General features: G+C 34.3%; 2 protein-coding genes across 6 annotated transcripts in view; both read right to left on the bottom strand.

Moving 5' to 3' along the window:
• Positions 1-25,527, bottom strand: part of LOC125670354 (solute carrier family 17 member 9-like) — a 960,148-nt gene that overhangs the window by 834,960 nt on the left and 99,661 nt on the right. The window lies entirely within an intron of this gene.
• The window catches only part of LOC125670353 (transcription factor AP-2-epsilon-like), a 27,899-nt gene continuing 23,457 nt past the window's right edge, over positions 21,086-25,527 (bottom strand). For all 4 annotated transcript variants that reach the window (XM_056161992.1, XM_048905466.2, XM_048905465.2 and 1 more), the window contains 3 exons: positions 24,838-24,956; positions 22,455-22,599; positions 21,086-22,326 (listed from right to left, as the gene is read on the bottom strand). In XM_056161992.1, the coding sequence (XP_056017967.1) occupies positions 22,023-22,326; positions 22,455-22,599; positions 24,838-24,956 (568 nt within the window). In that variant the 3' untranslated portion in view covers positions 21,086-22,022. The remainder of the gene's footprint in view (positions 22,327-22,454; positions 22,600-24,837; positions 24,957-25,527) is intronic.

The following is a 25,527-nucleotide window of genomic DNA, read 5'->3' as shown; positions in this document are numbered from 1 at the left end:
TAACATAATGTCTCGCATTTTGATATTGACAAGTTACATATGTCAACATATAGATAAGTTGCATGTTATATTAATCTCACAATTTCGACATACCAGTAGCTTTATTGAAGTTGTATGTTTATCTCTGTCGCATGCCAGCATGAAGAAGTTGCATGTTAATTTTGTTTTATAGTCGTATATTTTTGGAAAAAAAATCTGGTGCAATATATAAAATTTATAAGGCTAGTAGATACTTCATTCATTATTTACTTGAGTGAGGCAACAAGAAAATACATGTGACACAAAATGATGTCACAGTAATTTACATTTATTCGAAAATGTATATTTTTCAGTAAATCTTTTAAATATTCGAAACCTGTGAATAAAAAAAGTCATTGACGTATAAATTGTATCTATTATTTTATTATAGAATATCAATGACAGAAACTTAATGGAAATTAATTGACATTAAATGCTATTTTACTATATATATTTGTATTTAAAAATACCCCAGTTCAATTACATTCACTGCTACATTCATATTAAGAGAGTTGTCTTCCTTATCAAGTTAAAATTGATTTTCTTTTAGCACGAGTCTCCAAATTGTGGATTAAATTATACTTTAAGGCTTGTTCTTCCCATCTGTATTTATTTGTTAAACATAAACATTACAATGCAACTTGCATGAATTTAAACTTAACAACAAAACTCTGTGCTTTTGTAAAACGTCGACTAAAATGAATTCATTTATAAAATCATAAACATCAGGGCCGGGTTTCACAAAACTATCTTAAGATCTGTCATAAGATAGATCGTAAGAGTGTCTTAAGATCTGACTTATGACGGTCATAAGATACGACAGAACCGTTTCACAAAACTATCTTAACTTCAAGAAATCTTAAGATAGATCTTGGGACGTTCTTATACTCGTTACATTGTGAAATACCGTGTTTCCTTTATAATCTTTTAACTGCATGGATGAATTTAAATGTTACATCATGTATAAATTGAAGTACATTGTACGGTATATAAAACTAGATATAGGAAATTGAAATATTACGATTTTAGGCATTTATAATTATAATTATTTGATATATTCATAAACTTTAATACATTGTACTTCTTTTTTAAATCATTTGAACTTACACTTTATTTTGTATTTCCAAAGTTACACTCGGTTTGTGTACTATTTGATTTCAGAAATTGTGATACAAAAATGAAAACATTGAATGGTATTTTTATAGAAACACTATATCAAAGTCTGATATATATATTTTTTTATTTTCTCTCCCATTTCTCTCCTCCGAAAATAAAACATTTGCTTAACTAATTTGAATATAAAAAAAAAAGACATTAGGATTGATGCATTTGTTACAAGTTGGCAACGCCGCATTTGTTTTATTCAACAAAAATAATATACTGAATACGAAAAGGTATTCAGTAAACAAGGGTATGGATGGGTAGGGAAAACCAGACACAGGTAATAACGAATGTCGCATTAATCGAACAAAACGCGTACGCGTGTTCGACTATACATGTACACTGGGCGCAAAGGCTTTCCTATATGAAAAAGCCATTAACTGAATGAAATGAAATAATACGAAAACTAACCAAAAACATAAAAACGTGAAAAAATAGATTCACCCAACACTGCTTTTGTGTCTACACACAATAAATGAACAGTATTCAAATACGTTTACGTGTGACCACATATATAGCGGCTACTAAGTCCGTGTGCATGCGCTCAGACAAATCGGTGTTAAAAGATTTAAGATGTCTATGAAACGATGTCCAAACTTTTCAGTTGCTGAAGTATTAGTATTGTTTGACGAGGTGGAGAAAAGAAAAGACATTTGTTTTTAACAAAACTACAGTTTCGATGTTATGAAGGAAATTTGGGGAGATGTCACTTCTAGAGTCAATGCTGTAAATCAGTGTCAAAAGATTTTATGAAACGATTCCCAAACTTTTCAGTTGCTGAAATATCAGTATTGTTTGACAAGGTGGAGAAAAAACAACATTTGTTTGTCAATTCAACAGATTATGTCCGGTTGGGGGAAGAAAAGAAGAAGTGGACATGCCAAAACAGCGAAAGTAGGAAAAAGTTAGCAATGGGATATTCTAAACGAATATTGAGTTCATCATAAAGATTGCATGTCACGGTATACGAAGCTTATCAATGATGTCCACATCCTCCATATAGTCTAATAGATTGTTTCTGTCCCTGAAACCACGCTCCCTCCGGATAACCTACCTATCTCTTAGCAAAGCATAGTTCAGTATAGACTTAAGACAAGTATCTGGATGTCTTCAGATTTCTAACAATCTTAAGATTATCTTAAGATATGACAGTTTTGTGAAACAGCTATGATGGATCTTATGACAAATTTTGGTCTTAAGACAGATCTTAGTCGTAAGACAGTTTTGTGAAACTGGCCCCAGATTTGTCTTGTATACGACTTTGTGAGTGTACTAGATGGATTCAGACTTGCACATTTTTGGATATCAAATAGACGTTCTGCTTATTGCTTTACATGTGTAATATCTTAAAGATATCAGTGCACTTTGACTTTTGGCACCCATCTGAATACCTGTTCACTACATCAATCTTTCATATAGTACTGACTTCACAGGTACATTGATTTGGGAAATGTGTCCGTTAAATATCAGCATGGCCATTGGCACATGACTCAATTTTCATGGGGGCAAAGTTTTGTTGCGTAGAAAATTTATTTATTCATGGAGTCTTTTATTTGTAATTGGGAAATGCCGTTCTTTATGGTACATGTATTCAAAATCTTGAAATTCTTTAAAAAGCCATTTTATAAATAAATAGAAGAAAAGGGTGAAGATAATGAACATTGATCAATGTCAAAGATCCTATGAAAATACAAACTGAGTACAAGTCAAACACATATACCTGCAGGACACACTGAAGGTGGGATCATGTGCGTAGGAGGAGTAAGCACCCTCTGTTGAACGGTTACAACCACCGTGAGCCCTCTATTTTGATAAGATAATTGTAGTAATTCGTAGTCAGAATCAGTATCTTTTTCGTCTTTATATGATATCCCTTATAGAATATTTTACATATATAGAGACGTTATCAGCTGTATATGAAGTACCTCAAATTTAGAGCTAAGCTCAGTGTTCATGGATGTAGCGGTGAGGTTTCTTTAACGTGCCAACACCTGTCGCGATACGAGACCTCTTTCTAAAGGTCATATTCTAAGGACCCATAATTCTCACTTCTAAATACCGAGCGTTCCGCAAAGGAGCAATAACTACCTAATTTTGAAGTGGTCATAGTACGAGGCTCGAGCTCATGACGTCCAGGCCAGGAAGCGAACCTTTTAACCACTGCACGAGCTACCGCGACCGATCAAAATCAGTATGTAAAGTACATGTATGTAAAGAACAGTCTAACAATACGCCAGATTGTAAATGTGAAAGGTGAAGACAACGAACAGTGATCAATCTCTTAACTCCTATAAAAAATACAAAATAAAGAGTAGGGTAACCACGGACCTCTGGACATACCAGAGGTGGGATCAGGTGCCTAGGAGGAGTAAGCATACCTTGTCGACCGGTCACAAGCCCTATGTCTTAGTCAGGTAAACTGAATTATTCGTAGTCAAAATCAGTGTGCCAAGAACGGCTTAACACAATCGGTATGAAACACGTCAGAGAGCATTTGACCCAATAATAGGTTGTATTGACAAACTAGATCGTTAGAACGACCACAGAATTTGCGAAATGCTGACTTTAAACGAGATTGTTGAAACCCCTGTAACATCAACTTGTTTGTCAGTAGCCTGCCTCGATTTCAAAACTGATTATACGCAGAACAAGTTTTTCTTTGTCTAATCAGTTGAGAGATGTAAACACCATATGCAGGTGATAATGGACTATTGCTACCAGAATATGGTAAGTTGACGACGGAGAAACTGAAATCACCTCTTTTGTCATAAAGTTGAGTTGTTAGTTTGCGGTTAATATCCATTTTCAATAAAATATCAAAGTACGAAACAGAAGTGGGGGACTCTGTGGCGTCTTTTATCTAGAGTTCACAGGGATATATCGAATAGACATATGAATGAAAATAATTATTGTTAAAAGATAAAACGTCATCGATATATCTAAAAGTCGAGTTGAACGCCACAGCAAGAGATTTTTTCTTCGCATGTCAAAGGTTTTGAATAAACTCTGCCTGCTTCATAAGAATATGAAAACAGGCCAGCTAACAAAGGAGGACAACTCGTGCCCATGGGAATTCCAACAGACTGTTGGAAGACCTGATCACCAAAGACTACGACGATATTGTCAATGAGGAACTTTAGCATTTTTGTTTTAAATTTCAACTTCAGAGTACTTGTGCATTGAATCAGAGTGGTGTTTAACAACGTAATTGTTTGGATGACTGATCACTAGATATGAATATTTCCCTTTTCTATTTTTGTTGAATAAGCAACTGTCTATGATGTCAAAAAGTCTAGTCTTTAATTCATTGTGAGGAATTATCGTGTAAAGTGTTCAAAAGTCATACGTTTTCATGTTGTTGATATGAGAAAAGCTTTGCGATTTCAAGTTTACGAAAAGTTTTTTTAGAATGTTTTAGAATCCACATTTGATTTACACCACTTCTGGTATATGTAGTGGCACAGTACATTTGAAGTTTCTCCCTCACAGCTGTTATTTTCGTGAGGAGCAAAGATAGGGACCTGGTAGAACATTTACTCGCTCCAGCAATGTCTCTTTCCTTGTAAGGGTTTTCAGGAATCCAGTATAGGTACGGTATAAGTACAGTAACACACATTCATGAAAGGTGAAGATAACGAACAGTGATCAATCTCATAACTCCTATAAACAATACAAACTAGATTGTTGGGCAAACACAGACCCCTGGACACACCAGAGGTGGGATCAGGTGCCTGGGAGGAGTAAGCATCCCCTGTTGACTGGGATATTAAATGCGTCTAAAACTGAAGCATGATTTTGAAGAATTTCATCTACGTACGATTACCAAATGTGGAATGAATACAGTTGTAATAATGAGTCTTACAAAGATAATGTTTTAACAAGCTTTGTCAGTTGGAACCAAGACATATTCCTCATGTAACCTATTTTTTTTCTTTGATCACTTTTTGTTTACTAAACACAGAAGGATAGACTCTTGCTTTGATGTGTCTAAAACAGGATTTTAATATTCTTCTTATACTTTTTAGCCTTTCTGACAAGGTATCAAGGTCTTTTTTTTTTTTCATATTTAGCCCATTGTATGACGTAATCTTCGATATAATTCAAAACTGAGAAGTTCTGTCGGCAATTGAAAGACTGACGTTCTCTGAATTTAGGACCTTTTAAAATAAGTGATTGGAAATTCAGGTTCTCATTTACAATTACTATATCAACATCACCAGTAATGACATGTCCAGCTGAACTATAGTTGAAAGAAGATGAAGAACAAGAACACGTAGGTGGATTAAGTATAAGATGATTTATATCAAGGCACTGCAAAGTTTGTCTAATATGTACAGGTAGGTGGGTTTACTATCACCGATCGTGATTGAATGTATAAAGAAGAGAAGGAAATCTTTATTGTTTGCAAGGAAAGATAATAAAAGGCACACAAGAGCGAGGAATAACGAATTGAGACATGTTGATTTTAAATTTGGTTCAAATAAAGTATATAATAGTTGAAAGTTTCTTTCAAATTTCCAAGTTTTTGCTTAGTATCTTATTTAATTTGATATTTAATTTGCATGATAATTGCTGTAGTCCTGTGAGTTCTCTGAGAAAGTGGAGCAAGCTACTTAAACATTTTGGATTCCTTTCTACGACAGTTCCGGTAACCTAGTATTTACGATCTTGTGTATTGACAAGAAACACCCAAGACGGTATTTGACCTGTTGATAGATTTTATTTGCAAATAAGATCATCATAACAACCATAGAATCTGCAAAATGCTGACTTCAAAAAAGACAAGTTGAAACCCCCTAACATCAGCTTATTTATCAGGAGCCTGCCTTTGTTAAAAAATTGTTCATACGCAAAACATGCTATCTCGTATCCACTTAGCTGGGAGATATAAACGCTATTTGTATATGTAGGTGACAACGGAATTATGACGATGGAGAAGCTGAGTCCTTCCTTTTGTCATGAAGTTGAGTTGTTCGTTTGCCGTTAACGTCTATGTTTAGTAAAGCATCCAAATATGAATGAGATGTGGAAGATTCTGTGAATTGTTTTTCAGAGTTTACTGGGATACGTGTATATCGAGTCGACATATGAATGGAAATGAATAAACGTAGTCGATGTATCTAAATATCGAGTTGAACGCAAAGCAAGGGATTTCTTCATCTCATGTAGAGGGTTTTTAGGTCACCTGAATAAACTCAGGTGATCTATTGCAATTGATCTGGGTCCGTCTTCGTCCGTCGTACGTAAACAATTGAAGATTTTCAACTTCTTCTTGATAACTACCATTCCAATTCTTTTCAAATTTCGTATGAAGCATTTTTGGGGCAAGGGAACATAGATTGTGAATTTCAGGATTCCTGCACCCCTGGGACCTTGGGGGCGGGGCAAAATCTGCCAAAAATTGCTAAATTTTCAAAAATCTTCTCCAAAAGCGCACACGTGTAAGAAAAACGAAATGCATAGTAATGTAAAGCAGGATGGTCTTTACCAAATTTGTAACTTTCATGATCCTCGGGGTAGATGTTTTGACCCCAGGACGGGGCAAAACTTGGTATATAGTATTTATGTGTAAAACACTTAAATGACATCTTTAGTGCTATTGATACTAAACTGAATCTAAATGGATATTTACCAAAATTTTAGATACGATAATCCCATGGGTAGGGGTTTTGGTATCAGGGTGGGGCCAAAATGGTCAGGTATTAAATGTGTGAATAGAACATTTTTAACTTCTTGACAACTGCCATCCCAATTCCTTTCAAATTTGATATGAAGCATCTTTAGGACAAGGGGGGCATCAATTGTAAAATCCAGGATTCCTGCACCCCTGGGGCCTTAGAGGCGGGGCAAAAACTGCCAAAAATTAACCAATTTAAAAACTTTTCTTCTTTACAACTGCATATCTTAAAAACAACTAAATGCGTAGTGATATGGAGCAGGAAGCCTCTACACAAATTGTAAATTTCATGATTCCCGGGGTAGAGGTACTGACTCCAGGGCGGGGCCAAACTTGGTCAATATATTGTATATGCGCAAAACATGTAAATGATATCTGTTTCAATGCTATTGATACTAAATTGAAACTAAATGGATGTTTACAAGGAGCAGCAGTCCTTTGCCAAAATTGTTAGTTTCATGATCCTAGGGAGTATGCATTCGGTTTCAGGGTGAAGCTAAAATTATTATGGTTTCAAGGACTTCTTTAAGTATGCTGATGCAGTATATCAACTAAATGCATATTTAGGAAAAATCAGAAAAGGCTGTAAAAAAAAAAAAAAGGAAAAAAAAAAGGTGAATTTCACAACCCTAGGGTTTTGACTCTATGATGGGTCCAAATTAGTCATATCGTTTTATGTTAATACATACATTATACATGTATTATGTAAAGTCTTTCATCAGTATGTGCACTTTTGAGGACATTGAAGTTTTAAGAACACATTTTGCTTTATACTGTTGCTGAATATTAGAATTTAGCTTCGATATTCAGAACAATAAATATTTTCTAGATTTCATAGGCCTTGAGACTAGTGATACTTTTAACTAGTGCTAAGGTGACCGATAAGACCTGTGGGTCTCTTGTCAAAAATTAAATTCTGCTTCATAAGAATGAAAATAGATAAATAATAATAATAATGATAGAGAAAATAAAAAAAACAAACCATGCAAGTTACTTGAAAGAACACAAATTGTGTCCATAAGAATTCCAACAGATTGTTGGGAGACCTTGTCTCCAAAGCCTACATACATGTAGATATTGTCAACGAGGAACTATCAGTTTCAGAGTACTTGTGCGTAGACAGAATGGTTTTTAAGAAAGTAATTTTTGGATGACTGATAACAACATATGAATATTTCCAAGTTCCATTCTTCTTGAAGAAGCACCTGTCTATGATGTCAAAAAGCATACTGTGGAATCGTTTTTTGTTTTTTTTAAATTCGTGGGGGCAAATGTTCGTTGGTAAGCAAAATTTTGCTGGTTCGTGTGGACGTAATTTCGTGGGTAAGCAACACGATGTCACTAGGAGAGATAATTCTACTTGGTTTTCGAAAATGTTCATGGACACGTAAATTTCGTTGGTAAGAGTGACCCATGAAATCCATGAACATCAATCCCCTAAGAACAATGATGATTCTACATTAATATTCAATTCATCGTAATGAGTGGTGGCGTAAAGTGTGAAAAGTCGTACAGTTTGACGCTGTTGATTTGGGAAAAGTTTTGTGATTTTAAATTTGCTAAAAGTTTTTTGGAATTTTTGGGAATCCACATTTGACTTCTCGCATATGTTGTGTAACAGTACGTCTGAAGTTTCTCCTTCACAACAGGTGATATTTTCGTGAGGAGATGAGACACTTGTTAGAATCTCAAAAATCCTATAAAAAATTCAAGACTGAGAATAGGGCAAACAGTCAACAGTCTCAAAATCTAAGACAGAATACTATTCTTAACTCCAAGTAATTTTTTTTATTCAATTTAAGACCAGTCTTAAAATTTAAGTGCAACCTTATTGGTTTAAGACAATTTTAGACTTTAAGACAATTTAATGATCCCGGGGCCAGGTGCCTTGAAGGAGTAAGCATCTCCTATAGACTGGTCATACCAGCAGTGAAACCTATATCTTGATCAAGTGAACGGAGTAATCAGTAATGAAAATCAGTATGTAAAGAAAGAACGACCAAACAATTGGTATGAAACACATCAGATAGTATTCGACCTGATGACAGGATGTATTTGTAAATTAGATCATTATAACGACCATGGAATTTGCGAATTGCTGACTTTAAAGGAGACTGTTAAAGCCCCTGTAATATCAACTTATTTGTCAGTAGCCTATCTCTGTGTTTTAAAACAAATGACCATTGGCAGAACATGCTCTTACGTATCGAATCAGTTGAGAGACATAAACACCCTAAGCAGGCGGTAATAGAATATCGCTACATAAAAATGGAAAGTTGACGATGGACAAGTTGGAGTCATCCTGTTTGTCATAAAGTTGAGTTGTTAGTTGGCTGTTAACGTCTATATATGTTCCATGAAATATCCAAATATGAAGCAGATATGGAAGACTCTGTAGTGTCTTTTATTTAGAGCTATTTCTGAAATATATCGAATCGACATATGAATATCGGTAAAAGTGAATATTGTCATTTGAAAGAAACACTGTCCTCACTTCAGTGTTTGGCGAAGGAATGGTCACTACCTACTTTTACGTCTTAGGACTGACGCGGCCAATGTACGAATGGAACTCGAATCTACAACCTCCCCGGTCACGAAGCGAACTCTCTAACCACTGAGATACCGTGAAAGTTGCATTTGCTTAGTTAATCATCGCCAAACATACCGGTTTATAATTTATTGATAGAGTAGTACGGTCCACTTAAAAATCGTGAGGAGAGTGATTTGTTGATGAAAAGGCTACAAATGAAAATTGAAGAAATATAGTTTGATCCCTAATGTTCAAGTATCCCAAATCCAACTGTCAATTATCCTGTGGCCTTTGCACAAGTGAGACATTATTCTATACAAAATGGGATCGGTCGCTGTAGCCGAGCAATTGTGTCGCTCGCTTCGCAACCGGGATATCCGGGTTTGATTCTCGATGTAGGCGCCGCCTCAAACCTATGACATTCAACATAGGTAGTAATCGTTCCTTCGTAATCAAAACATTGTTGTGACGTCATTCCATTGTATTGACAGTACTTTATTTTTCAGACTGTACTGAACATAGTCAAGTATTATTAATAGCAGGTCAATATTATGAGAAATACTGGAGTGACAGTAAAAATGTTTTAAGTAGGATACAAGACTCCGATGGTCTATTATGTCAGATACGGGAATTATCACTCGCCGCTACGCGGCTCGTGCCAGTCCCGTATCTGACATAATAGGCCATCGGAGTCTTGTATCCCTTACATTTAGGTAGTGAATGGTCCTCTTCACCAAACGCTTAGCATTTAGAAGTGAAAACTCTCGTGTCTTTTGGATATGACTTTATAACACGAAAAAAAAAAAACCTCACTTCTACGGTCTTGGGTCTAAATTTGTGGTACTGCACCTATAAGCTGGTAACGTCTCTACATGTATAAACAATTCTCGAAGAATATACAATTATTGCTGTTTTTGAGGTCAATACGACGATTTAGACACCTGAGGAGTACAATATTCACCGAGCCCGAAGGGCGAGGTGAATATTGTACTTCGAAGGTGGCTAAATTATCGTATTGACCTCAAAAACAGCAATAATTGTTTTATTATATGATTAAAAAACCCTTCAAGATTGTTCTTTGCTTTAATTGTAAGTTTCAACAGCCGAACCCAGTGAGAAACGCGGAATTTCATTGGACGGCAAAAATAAGTGTAATCGATCGCGTCAAATTGTAAGTACCCGACCTATTTTTGGTCCTATGTGGAAAAAATAATTCCTTATGTTCACCTGGAAGGTCACGTGCAGGTAAACATAACGTAGTATGATTTCTACATTGTTGGATCTCAGCCAATTAGAGAGCTAGGAATTATTCAATCATATAATAAACAAATTTATACACATGACACTGCTTTATTACATAGAATGTTGGATAACTTTGTATATTTCAATAGAATATGCATGTATGTAGAAAACATCAATTTCACAATCTCTTAAGAGCAAGTAGTTCATCAGAATTCTAATGATTTTCTTGATGCACACCCGCAGTACATAAAAATGAGTACGATTATTTAAGAAATGATGGTAGCGTTTTCGTGTATGTTGCAGGATAACCTCCGAGGTCGAGAAATACGTTGAAATATAAAACCCGAGGCGTTAGCCGAGGGTTTTATATTTCAAACAATATTTCGAGACCAAGGAAGTTATCCTGCAACATACACGAAAACAAGAACTTTACTTCTCCTTTGGTGTAGAAATATACAGCCGATAGTTTTCCTATATATAACTTCGAAATAGGTCACTGTGACGTCATGGCAGTTTCCGAAACGACATACATGTTGTACAGTGTTTTTGCTGACGAATAGGTGAGAAGGTAGGGGTATTCTAAATCTATTTTGAAAAAAAATATTTCAAGTATTTAGTTTAATGTTAACGGATTATATCAATTGCTTTGAATACAGTTCAAGAAACACTTGTCTGTGCATTACCATGTTTACTTAAGAAATGAACATCACTTATGAACTGTTCATGGTCAGTATGAACGGATTTTGGATTTGAGGCAAATTCTGTGAATCGTGCTAGCGATTCACAGAGAATTTGCCTCAAATCCAAATCCGTTCATATTGACCATGAACAGCTCAAAAGTGATGTTCATTTCTTATATTTATAGAGGGCGAAGCGAAGCTCTCCCTATAGGTAACACGTATATACATGTTTAAAAGGAAGATATAGGAAAATAATGAAAAATTAAACCATACCTATGGAACTTGAAAAGTTTGGTACCAATGGCGTCGATTCGAATATTAGCGCGTGGACATGTATTCCTCCATTTTGAATCTCGTCTTCCCTAGTACACATCGTTCTGAGATGTTACATAAAATCCGTAAAAGCATGTAAACCTTATTTTCTTAATCATATATAATCACTCCACGATTAATGCCATGTTTTTTGTTGTGGTTCAAACGCTATGTTTGTAAATTTGCGAAATAACGACGCTGAATATGATGTCACAATGTATTGTTTACATCGATTGCATTATATTTCCCGCGTTCAATATATAGGCAGATCAAATGTCCAAAAGGATGCTTTGATACAGCTCTGTCCTCGTGCTAACTTCGGGTTATTTTTGTCCTGTGTTGGATATAGATACTAATGCCAAAACTTTTTTGCTTCGCCCTCAAACACGGTCACGCCGTAAAACATATTATTCCTTAACTAAAACACCGTTTGATTACATTACTTCTATTTTGTTGCATAAAACGAACTCCTAGCCTCTGTCACAGTTATTGTGACGTACGTCAACATATAGACATGACGTCACATTTCGTCTCACCCTGCCTTTTATCAACATTGCAAGGTGCACCGTATTTTGGAGGTAGGAGACCGCAAGATTGGGATGATAATCCACGTAAGTTTACAATCTTAATCCAAAGGTGTGACTTGCGAGATCTTTGTAACAGATGTTCTATTTTTTTTTTCAAACCATTACGCTCTCTCAGTCGCGTGCTTTAAGCTAGTTCATAATCCGTTCATAGTCAATGTGAATGGATTGTGTCGCTCGCTGAAATTGGTTGGTTCATAGAGGAAAATGTGATTTGCAATATAAATATATGTGTATGGCTCTCGAAATACAGATGATTGGTTTACATTGAATGACAAATGTTCTTCTGTCATTTATGAATTTGTTTTATAACATATTTTGATTGATTTTTATGATTATGAAATTAAATATTATCAGTCATTAACTTTATTGCAAGCGAAATAATAATTTTCAGGAAGTGGAATTGATTGGATTGGCCAGTACTAAGAATGGAGAACAACAAGATTTGCACCACCGCACTGACATGGCACCCAGAGGGAAGGAGGAAAGTAGGCCGGCCAAAAACAATGTGGAGAAGAACTACTGAACAGGAAAGGTTAAACCTGGGCGTTAGCAAGGGCAGTAGCCAGAGACAGAGGCAGGTGAAGACAGTGTATTGGGATATTATGTGCCAGAGACAGAGGCAGGTGAAGACAGTGTATTGGGATCTTATGTGCCAGCGGGCACGATGGGGATAGGTGAGGAGGTAAGATGAGGTGACTTTATTGTTGCATTAGGAAAACTCGAAGTACAAGCGAGATATGTATCAATTTTCTCACAATCAGTTGATACGTAGGAAGGTATATCGTAGAATAATGACCGCGGCATTCCTTCGATCTTTGCAATAACCATGATAGAATTGCAGACACTTGAAGGTTAAATCCGTTATTCCCAATATTACATAATTCTTGGTTGGACTGCTACTTTAAAACTAAACTACTGCATTTTGGACGAGATGGTAAGGATTATCAATTTTTTCCACTAACACAGTGTGCAGGTCTATCAGTGACAACATATGAATCAATCTTCGCTCAACGGCCATTGTAAAAAAGGAAGACAATAATTATTATCTAACAGTTTTTACAACTGTTAAGATATTTCAGGTTAGTAAAACGGGAAATAGGAAGAACATAGATTCTATCTTGAAGGAACAAAAGTGGCAAGATGAAGAATTTGTACTCCCATGCTTTGTACAGATGTTTTTTTTAAATATAGATTTTTTCATCACAGCAATCATTAATTATCCCATTGATACTGAATTAACGTTGAAGAATATCTGCATAAAGGAGAATATAAAAATCAGCCTCGTTCTGTCACAAGCATTGTTTACTGAGTGCAGTGAAGGATGATCTCTTCGTTCCGATATTTTTTATGAAAACTCCTCTTTGAAAGGAAGCAATCAGATTAATTGGAATTCATTTAGGGTGATATGTCCATTTTCATTAAACAAGTGTCAGCGCTTGTACACTGATAGCCCCTAATTGAACGACAATGGCCCTCTGCCATTTTGGGGAAAAAATAGCATATAGATGAATTATGATCACTAATGTTGCGACATTTGCACTGATTATCTTGGGGTTTTAACCTCTTGTGATCAGCCTTAAACAAGAACTTGTTACGGGTCTGCATCTAACGGCCAATACCGGGCTATCGACGGCATGCACAGCTTGGCTTTGACGGATGAACACTCATCAATATGGAGATCACTTGATTAAACCAGATCCGCGCCATGAGATAAGCGTCCAATCATTTTAACGTATTTTCGATTGCCCTAATTGACAAGTGACTGTCTAGAACACAAAAGGATGCCAAATCGCTCTCTCTCTCTCTATCTTGTTGAATATTACTTCATAAGGCTCAACGTCGACCCCCTTTATCTGATTTTGCTTCCTTTTTTTTGCAAGCCTAATTGTTTATCCACCGCGTGTACGCTGAACTGTAAAAATATTGTGCGCCTTTTTACAACCTCAATGAAACAGAGCTCAAGAAATTGATGTTACCGATAGCATAAGGATGTGATCTATCGTATGGAAATATTTCTGATCCGAACATGGTTGATGATAAATATCAAATAATGAAAATTGAATCTAAAATGATCCTGCATGTAATATTGCGCGTGGCTCCCGTTGGTTCAAACGCCTGCGAAGGAAATCATCAGAACTGAAGGCTTATCTTTTTTATTTTACTCAATTTTAAAATCATTTTCATTGTTTCTTTTTTCATTCTTTACCGAATTCATTTGCATCAAGAACATGGGTGGCTCTGATGTTAACAATGCTAAATTCAAATTAGCAAAGCTTAAATTCTCTTTAAACGACGCCCAGCTATTCGCATTTTAATCGCCATGATTTATTCTTTCCATTGAAAGTATAAAAGAAAACAACTATTTTGACAGTATGATAAGCTAATTTACATACAACAGTTTTGATATGAATATATGATCAGATAAGTGAAAAAAAAGCACCATTTAGATACTAGTGGATGTAATTTAGATCATTATTCTTTCACGGAGTATGTCCTTGAATATTTTTTCTATACATTATGTATACCATATAGCGCTGTCATTCCGTCGATGACAATAGATAAATTGCCATTGTCTTCCACACTACCCGAAAAGTAAAATGCTGGAAACTATATGAACAGGCAATTTCCTACATGTCTTTTCAAATACTATGACGTACATGTTACTCTACATGCCTCAAAATTGTCATATAATATTTTATATTGTTTGTTATATGCAATATCATATAAATATTGTTTTTATTATATGTCTGAGTTGATCTCGCTGATTATGATAGAAATTTAGATATCTTTTCACTGTATGTGTGATTCACTGCATGTGTGATATGATATTAGATGTTTTATATAGTCCTAGACACTGTTTTATTGTATAAGCGATATGTTATTAGATGCTGTTTCATTGCATGTGGTATAATCCTGAATACTATTTTATTGTATATGCGATATGATTTTAGATATTTTTTCAGTGTATAATCTTAAATATCGTAGATATTGTTTATTGCGTGTAGAATATGATCAAACATATTTCTTTCATTACTATCCAATAATCCCATGAGAATAGTTTCAAATTATCCCAGAGTGGACCAGTAAACTTCATATTACACTGATATTACTCGATAACATTATGGTAGAAGAAAACCTTTATCGGTAAATTCTGCATGAAAAAAAATCTGTACAAAATTTGTATTTAGATGTCTATTGCTGACATGCAAGAAAAAGCTACTAATGTATACATTTACCTCAATATCGTGAAGAATGAAATTTAACAATACAGCTGTCTAAACCGTGGCATGCTCATGTATCAGAGACGAGGAAACGACTTTTTGTTGTGCAAATGAAAGTCAAATCTTGTGCTCAAACTCTTCTTCAAGAATAAATTCTCATTTTTCGTTTCTTAATCCTGCAATCCCTCATTTATGCTATATGTTGAAAGTTTTGAGAAAGATTTGGTTTCAATATTCTGAGGACACCTCCGACTCCAAAGTTTGTTAAGATAGAGCGCTTTTACACGATAAATGCTAGTAATTGATTTAGTAAAAAAGAGTAACAAAAATATACCATGAATTCAAATTGGAAAAAAAAAATCAATAAGATATGAATTTAATTAATACGCACAAAGACGAAACGTAAATCTCCATATTTAGTAGTCCTTTTCTTTGACGTTTGTGATGATAGAGTGGATGTGTCTGTTATGTGCCGGGTGATCTGGTGCACACCATGCAAAACCATTCAAATCTGGAAAGTTAAAGGATGTGTTTCCTTCAGTTCGATATACCGAACACAAAATTATTTACATTAATCAGGAGACTTACAAACTTAGTAACATGCACTCTATGTAATGGATAGATTATATACTTTGCCATGAACATAATGTATTTTGAATCTTCCAATTGTCATTTACATATTTTGAATCTTTCAACTGTCATTCATATAATTTGAATCTTCCAATTGTCATTTACATCTACTATCATTCATATATTTTAATTCTTCCAATTGTCATATTCACATATTTTGAATCTTCAAATTACCATGCATATATTTTGAATCTTCGACTTGTCATTCACATATTTTGAATCCTCCAGTAACGAATTGCTAAAATTTTTCAAAAGGTCACCATTCTTGTAAGAAGTAAGAGTACATACCTTTTATGTAAAATAGCGTTTCTTTTACATTTTTTTTTAAAATTTCATGAGCGCATATGTTTAAAATTATGTCTGATATTTAAACATTTATGAGAAAACACTAAGGAAAGTGCTATATTTCTTCAGGAAATCTTAAGTATAACTTGGGCTAGGTTTATTTGAATTATGTCCATGTCTTGTTGTAATCACAAGAAACGCTGAAATATTATTGAGACAAGGACTAACACTACCATGTTGGTGTCGGATTCAAAATGAAAAAAAAGCACGAATAGATAAACGACTATCAATGTTATTGCTTTGTTTTTAACCATGTTTTATTTTCTAATGGGTGTACTACAATGATATTTCAAAAGCTTATAAAACAACGGTATGTAGTCGTTCTTTTACATGTTTTAAAACAAAAGATTGAAACAAACGTTTAATAGTACCCCTTTATGTTCCAGTAGTTGCATTTGTTTTGGAAGCAAAACTAGATTTCTTGATTAATAATCGTCAATAGGGCCAGTCTAGGTAACAATTATTGTCTAAGACTTAGAATGGATATGCTAGATTAAACAATTAACAGTGAGGGGAAATAGCATTTTAAAAGATGATGTTGGTTCGTCAGTAATCTTCATTTATATGGACAGGTTAAAAAGGGAACCTTGATCAAACCAATGTAAGCAGCTGTATAATATAGGTGTCTGGACCATCCTCTTTTGCACTTTCTGATTCCTACTTCGGATTTACCTACAGGGAGAAGTTAATTGTGTATTTGTGAAGAAATGGAAGAAGATAATACCTGATCACTGGGATAATGATAATGGTATTTGATCTGTGTAAAGAAGGTGTTTCGTCAATGACACCTTTGGGAGTTAATTCCCCTTTTCTGCCTTATTACACTTATTAAAACAATAATAAGCCCACTTGAATTGCGAATTTTGTCTCTCAATATTCTATTAAGCCTAACTGCAAAGCAGCAAACTGCATGAAAATGGCAGTGTTGAGCTCTTATTGGAGTGATCATTATTTCCCATTTCACCTCCCTTTCCATGCCGCGGAATCTCGTTAAGGCGCCTAACTTGGGTTCTGACGCGGTACCTATTGATTTTCCCTTTATTCGCCATTTATTTGAATTAGATCGTGTTTCATATTTCACATGACACGCGATAACTTTATTAGGGCAAATCAGTGTCTATGAATTTCAAATTACTGCAAATGACCAACGAATTGCTTTCACGCGGTAAGCGAGTTGATTTTTTGTTACAATCTTTCTTTTTGTTTGGAAGTAATTCAAGGTTTACAGAAGATTTTCAGTCTACCGTAATTCTTTAAAAAACCAAATTCTTGGGTTATTTGTGTGTGTGGTAATATATCGCATTCGGGAGTAATTTCGTATGCTGCATGGTATTTCACAAATTGAGAACAACATGCTTAACACTTCCAATAAGTCTTCGTATTGTGCATCTAACATATCTTTAAAAAACTACTTTAAAATAGAAAAATCATTCCAGATGTCTTCTTTAGTACTTTGTCAAAGCACAATTCTCATTGATAACTTTGCATGTATAAAAAATCCATTTTGAATTTCAATCCTTGCTTTTTGATAATTTTTGCATCTTTCTTATTAGTATCTCGGTCAATCTGATTACAAGGACAATAAAAAAAATGATAAAAATATTTAAAAAAAAAAAAAAAGAAAAAAAAAAAAAAGGAAGAAAACAAAAGAGAGAGAGAGGAGCGGATCGAGGAGATGATTTTAATCGGATTGTATCTCGATGAAAAATAAAATTTATTTTTACGAAACACTTTCCTGCAATGTTAATTACTTTTACTCGTTTTTGACCTTCACCTTTCCAAATGAAAGCTTGGAAGTTTTTCATGAAGACCATAAATAAACGCACAACCCTTGAAGGCATGTTTGGGTTTTATTCCTTGCAGGCAAATTCTCTAGGTCTGTCCTGGTCCCATTCACACAAATTCTCTAGGTCTGCCCTGGTCCCATTCACACAAATTCTCTTGTTTTGTCCTTCCATTGTATGAGCTGTTTGTCCAAAAGCAATTTTGATGATCTTTGACAATTTTTAAATCAGCATATTTTACAGCTGCATATTAGGAATATGAAAATTGTATTTCATTAAAAGTAATGAATAATACAACTTGCAGTGCAAAATTTAGATATACATGTATGTATGTAATTTAAAATTGTTTTATGTTTTAGCACTTTTTCTGAATGCTAGCTTTAGGACACTGGCTACAAACAAAACATTGGATGCATGGGTTGTTATATATATTTGGTTTATTGTGATTGTAATTAGTACAACTACATGTATTTAATTTCCTAATATATTAGGAACTTGTTTATTTTCTCTGATGTTAAAAGATTATGATATATTGCCTTTCCCTATATAAATCAATAAAAAAAAAGGTTTCCCACTGAATTGCACGTAACTGAAAAAATCGTGGTCAAAAATTAAATTTCACGTGGTGAAATTTATCAATTTTACTTATATACACATAAATTATAGTTTGCATTTTCATCATTTTTGCAGAAGGTTTGTTTGCAGAAAATGGTCTTAATATCATGACAAAACGGGAGAAATACGAGTTGAAGATCGTTGGGTTGAGTATGAACGCCATTCCATAACAATACTATTGGTAATACTGTAAAGCAAACAAAAGAATTTTACTTCATTGTGGAAATTTAAAATTTGCTGTAATTTTTAATAAATTTTTGTTCTTAAATTATGTTATGTGTTTAATCAGAAACTGTTTTTAAGGATGCAAATTATTGATATAAAACTATTTAGTATAAAGAAATAAAACCAAATTTCGATTTACACCAGTAAAACTCCGATTTGCTATAAAACAACGAACCACACAACGTATTAAATCAGATGAACTTTATCACTGAAAAATAAGATATTTTAATGCAGTTCTATCTTAGAGCTGGAAGGCAAATTAGCTAAACTCCTCGAAGGCAAATACTAGCAAGCATCTAAACATACTTCATAATATACGCGTGCTTTTTGCCCCTGGTAATTCTGCGCCTATAACAATGCCCTACAGATATCTTCTATTTACTTAATGTCTGAATATGAACGAAAAGGTCTCAGTTTAATTTTTCTTCTACCATATGCTCATCGAAAAAACAAAGAAAATCGGAGATTGTGCTGTTTGTGTGCCACGGACTTTGTTATAACGAAATTAACATGATAGAAAAAATAATTTTCTTTGAAAGGAAGGATTGATAATTTTATATTTTGTGTATAACGGATTTATTTTGATTATTTTTAAATGTAAGTATGACATTCTTTCATTTCTTCAGTTTTAGACTTTTGTTATTTTGCTTCACAATCGTATAATAAAAAGTTATTATTCAATTAAGCATGTTTTATTTCTCTTAGTTTATAAAGTGTTTTAGAAATATACATATTACTGTGTTGCTCGGGAGAATGTATGAGAACCTGACCGTTAAATCTTCGGGAACTGTATACAGTTGGAATAAAGTCCACACATAAAATATGTTTTATTCATTAATTTAAAAAATACACCCAGATTTCAATGAAAAAGATAAAATTTGTGAGATTCAGAAATAAAGCATCCTATTAGGGTTATAAAGAAATCTGTTGAACGTCTATAAAAAGGCAAGCACTGATTTTTTAAATATAGTTTCATCTCTCTTTTTAGATACAGGATGCCTTCAAATTAATTTGTAATATCTGAAGACTTTATGAGTTGTTTTATATCTTTAATTGGTTTTAGAATATTTAAAATACTTTGAATTTAGAAAACTAATAAACTCTGCTTTAATCTTCAGACCTATGGTGAATGTTATATTTACTTTTCAGTAATTAAAAAGTAAAAACAGCAATATATATTGGAACTCATCGTTATTATACCTTTTAGAAGTGGGAAACGTTAAGTTTACAAAAGACAGCATCGCGTAGACTGTACTTCTGAATATAACATACGCGTATTGAGAAAGAGTTGTGGTTTGAACAATATTTCATCCATGTATATATACGGGAAAATACGTATATAAATAGGATTAGGCAGCAGGCACAATACTTATATAAGCCCTCTCCATGGGTCAAAGGACAGTTACGACAGAATATAATTAATATAGTACATGGAAATAGTTGTGACAATATTTTGCTTCATGTAACTACGTGTATAATGCACTTCTTAAAATCAATTTATTTAAATTGTACAAAACAGCCCTTACACGCTTCATCGCCACACATACGATTTTATCAATTGATTTGCATATTCTTTGATAAATCTAGAGAGACAAACGAAACAAGAATTTTTTTTAAAAATTTATAATGTGTTGTGAGAGCCAAGTTAGTGAAATACTAATCAAAATGTGTTTACTGTGGTAACTCAACAGCCCAGAATTAAATGTTTTATATCCCCATGGTATTGCCTGAGTGCAGTTAATTACAACTTTTGATTTTCAGTTTGACGGGAAAAACTATCTTGCAGATGGGTGAAATTCCGACTTCAGTTAAAATCTTTTTCATGATCCAAGACACCAATTATATTTGTTTTAATAGCTACATTCACCATCCAAGTAAAAACACATAGTAATGTCGAGTAATAACATAATATTCATATGATTTGTGTATTGTCAATGAATATTCATAAATAAAGGTAGACTCTATAATCATCACAACTTGTAAACAGGGGGTTCCAGACTGTTATAGTCCAAGCTCTTTTTATGCGTCACCCTTCAAATATAACACCAAACAAAGTCATTGTAGTTTTGTGTATTTTAATTTAATTTCATGATTTCCTTGACCGCGTGTACAATATTATATTCTTTATATGTACTCAAAAGTGGAAAATTTCAACATTCACACACATTCACACATGGCTACACATGAATATGTTCCTTATTCACACAAAATTCTGATCACAAGACAATGGCGGTAAGGAATGCAAAAATGACGTAGATATCGTCTGGAATTAACATATAAACTTCTCTTTTAATAACGAGTATTTCCTCATATTCTGTACACAAAATCTAGCATCAGTATCATGTTATATGTTATATATATAAACATACTTATTGTGAAAAATACATTTTGAACAAAAAGGGAAAAAAGACTAGACCAAACAAAAATGTAATGCTCAATCATAACCGATAATGCTTAGTAAACAAAACAAAGAACACTATAGTATTGCAACAACTGTTCCAAATCTGCCACAAACCAGTTTTGACAGTTGCAGAAAGTCATTATTAAAAAACCCATTTTCATTGAAAATGTTATATTTCTATTCTCAAGAATGGTTAAGTCAGTGAATTGTGATCTGACATTTAAAAAAAGTTCTATCGAAATAGCACGTGACAAATCCAGGAGTAATAAATCAACTGGATTTGTGTTCTTCCTTTTTTGCGTCACAACTCTGGAGATGTTCAGAAAATTTATAGCCTGGAGAACATTTCCTTTATATCTAAGAAAGACAGGTGGATTTCACATCATCAGAATCTGAATCTATAGGTATATGAAATAACGACCCTGAAATTTTGAACAAAATGTTCATCTCATTGGTTCTCCAGAAAACCATGACCAATGGGACAGCTTCTAGTCATGTAAAACTGATTTTACTATCAGAAATAGGAATCAGCCAGCACTTTTGATATAGACTGCGTCCGTCCACTGTGCTCTTCCGCTTGCAAACACAAGACAATCACTCTCGTCGGTTTTCATCTTTATCGGGAAGTTTAGGTTTTACCCCATTGTCCATCTGCTGGCCTTGCACCTGGGCGTTTCCTGTCGAGTAAGATTTGTCCAATATTTTCAACATTTCATTAAGATAGGCCTGCACGGCTGTCAGAGAGGCAACCACGGCTGGCGACCCAAAACCATGTGTAATTAAACTAAAGTGAGTCAAATGTCTCTGGATGCCAGGTTCCAGAATGGGTTGTGGTCTAGTGTTGCCGAGTGGTGAACGGTCTTGGTTCAACAAGTCCATGAACTCCTTAAGGATTTGTCTGAAACAAAGAAAAATGTTTTATGAACATTTGGATATTTATGTCCTTAAAAATACGTGACGCTTAAACATTTATTATCATAAGAATTTTGTTTATGATGTTCTGTGCTGGTGGGGCTCTTTGCTTACTTTGTGGCTAAGATCATGTTTTTGCGGGCCATCTGGTCCGCTGGGTCACTGCTATACTGTCTCGCGTTGTATTCAGCACACTGACGAGCAGGGAACTCTGTCTCACAAAGGTAGCCATAATCTCGAGCAAGACGAACTGCCTCACCTGTAACATAAACATATTTCATTGCAATGATACCATCACGTATTGCAAGTGATATTGTCATGTACTTAATTCTTTCTATTTTTTGATCTAGTTGTACTGTAACATTTTATTTCCGTTCTTACAATTAAAATTTTTAACGACAGTACTGTCTTCGGTGCAGTGAATAAAAAAATTTAAAGAATTCATTAGCGGATGAAAAAGATTACTTCTTTGTTTGAAAAAAAAAACTTTAATGTTTTGAAAAGAATTCAAAGCTGCAAAGCAGAGGCCCGTAACGAATTCAATGTGACATTAAGGACTGTCTCCGGATATCCTGGTCCAAGTTACAAACCAAAGCCAAGAAAAACAGAGGAACAATATTAAGATGATTTGTTGGGGGAAAATTCTGAGGGTCACACAGGTGACCCAGAAAGAGTGACAACTGGTTTTATATGTATGTAAAAACCGCGGTCCAAGCGGTGTGACAGGCCTTAGATGTAAAGGGTGATTGATGGACGCCTGATGGTTGACGAGTGTTAGGAATTCTCGACTTACATTTACATGTGTATACAGGATACAACTCTCAATGTCTCTGAACAAACTAAAACGGAGAAGCTATCCCAAAATTAATGTATCTGTTTTATAGGTCCATAGAAAAAGGGAATCACCCCGCCCTTTGCCTTTCCTCGTAAATAATAATAATAATAACTCATAAAATTCAATATCAGAAAAAATGTGTTCAATTTCCGCCCCATTCGCAGTAAAATTGCTTCATACGAAGCCTGCTTTCTATCATGTATCCTCCTATTTTTATGACAAGATGAAAACGAGATCGTAGAAATAATTTATAATTCCTCCGAGCTGTGTAAACTTTATGACTAAGGTATAATTGTATTTGTTTAACATTAATAACTTCCTTTTTTGGATATCATTCAATGGGCAACGATTGTACTTTGAAATTATGAATTTTAACATTTACCTATAAATATTGATTTTAATGAAACTGGCATTATGAATGTTTCATAGAGAGAGAGATAATATCAATATTATAAATTTCTATTTGTAGCTGGTAAAAAGTGACACACACACACACACACACACCTTCTTCATATAAAATAAGTGATCTGGTTGAACGAAGCACTCTCAATTCATCATGCATATCCACGAACCAACCCAACCATTGGCCCCTCTAAATGACAAGACCATGTATAGGGGTCATTGCGTTTGTTTTGTCTATTATTAAACCTAATGTCTTGAAAACTAAATAATTGTTTTGTGTATTTTATTTGATAGTTTATTGGAGAATTAACATTTATTGGAATACGTTCTCTGATTATCTTTTTAGAGTTTTTACCGTTAGAAAATTTTCATTATTATAATTAGTCCTCTTATAAATTGAATGAAATCAACACACTCACAATTGTTTCTCATACTAAAATGAATATCTAAGTTGTCAGTCATATGATATTTTTCTGCTAAGATAAGCACAGGAGAGGGGGACTTAAGATGCCTAATATATTATTTTTTTAAGGTATTCATCATAAATATGCATGGAAATATATCGTTATTCTGACACTTGCAATTGGTAATGTGTAACATTACTTAATGCTGTTGATGGCATGACAAACACACGAGTGTATCATCTGTTACTGTGAAATGGAAACAGATGAAAGACCGCTCCAGTCAAATAGCCGCCATCAATTTCATTAGATCATCTCCATATATCATCAGGTCATGATTTCATTGTAATATCGATAATCGAGAGGCCCAGAATAGGGGAGATCTATATACATCAAGGTAAAATAAAATACTAGCTGGAAGAATTTCCCCCAAAGCTAGGTATGATAAATAATTTATATTGTAAACAAAGGCAGAATTCATATGATATTTTAACCATCTGAGAATTGAGAGAATATATAATAACCATATAATTGTCATTTTAGGATAATCGGTCATCTTTTTGAAAAAAAAAAAATTTTAATAATTCAATTAATGCGTATTCTTTATACAGCAATTAAAGTGGAGATCAAAAATATTTTATACGAAGCTTCCTAAAGGGAATTCATATCAATGCATTAATTACGGTAAAAATAAATCAAAGCTTTTTCTAGACTTTTCGCTCGCCCTGAAAATTGCTCCAAGACATAAAAATCAAACATGCAGAGTTCATTTCTATTCTTGCATTCCTGATATCTGTATAATTTGATATTTATCTATGTAAATATATATAAAGATATGATAACATTTCTTCTCGCTCACCTTCCACTAGTGATGTCAGCAGGGTGACGTTAGCAGCCTTTCTGCGGCCTGCAGGGAGACTCAGTCCTATTTTGTCCAATTTGTCTCTTAGTGATCGTCCACCATTTTTGGATTTTGCTCTGTAAGAAAATCATGAAGTATAGGATACGCTGTTTTCATGATTTCAAAAATGTGAAGGTTTAATGTGTGTCGCTTATTCAGTACATGTATATCTACAAGATGAAAACAGACCCGTGTACATTGTCCTATCTAGAGAGTTCGTTAATTGATCCGTGTATATTGTCCCTGTCTAGAGAGTTCGTTAAGTGATTCGCGTATATTGTCCTTGTCTAGAGAGTTCGTTAAGTGACGCGCGTATATTGCCCTTATCTAGAGAGTTCGTTAAGTGATCCGCGTATATTGTCCTTGTCTAGATAGTTCGTTAAGTGACCCGCGTATATTGTCCTTGTCTAGAGAGTTCGTTAAGTGGCCCGCGTATATTGTCCTTGTCTAGAGAGTTCGTTAAGTGGCCCGCGTATATTGTCCTTGTCTAGAGAGTTCATTAAGTGATCCGCGTATATTGTCCTTGTCTAGAGAGTTCATTAAGTGGCCCGCGTATATTGTCCTTGTCTAGAGAGTTCGTTAAGTGATCCGCGTATATTGTCCTTGTCTAGAGAGTTCATTAAGTGGCCCGCGTATATTGTCCTTGTC

This window comes from Ostrea edulis, chromosome 4, assembly GCF_947568905.1.
Source record: "Ostrea edulis chromosome 4, xbOstEdul1.1, whole genome shotgun sequence".
Lineage (NCBI taxonomy): Eukaryota > Metazoa > Mollusca > Bivalvia > Ostreida > Ostreidae > Ostrea > Ostrea edulis.
Note: the sequence above shows the minus strand (reverse complement) of the source record. Positions and strands in the feature narration are given on the sequence as shown.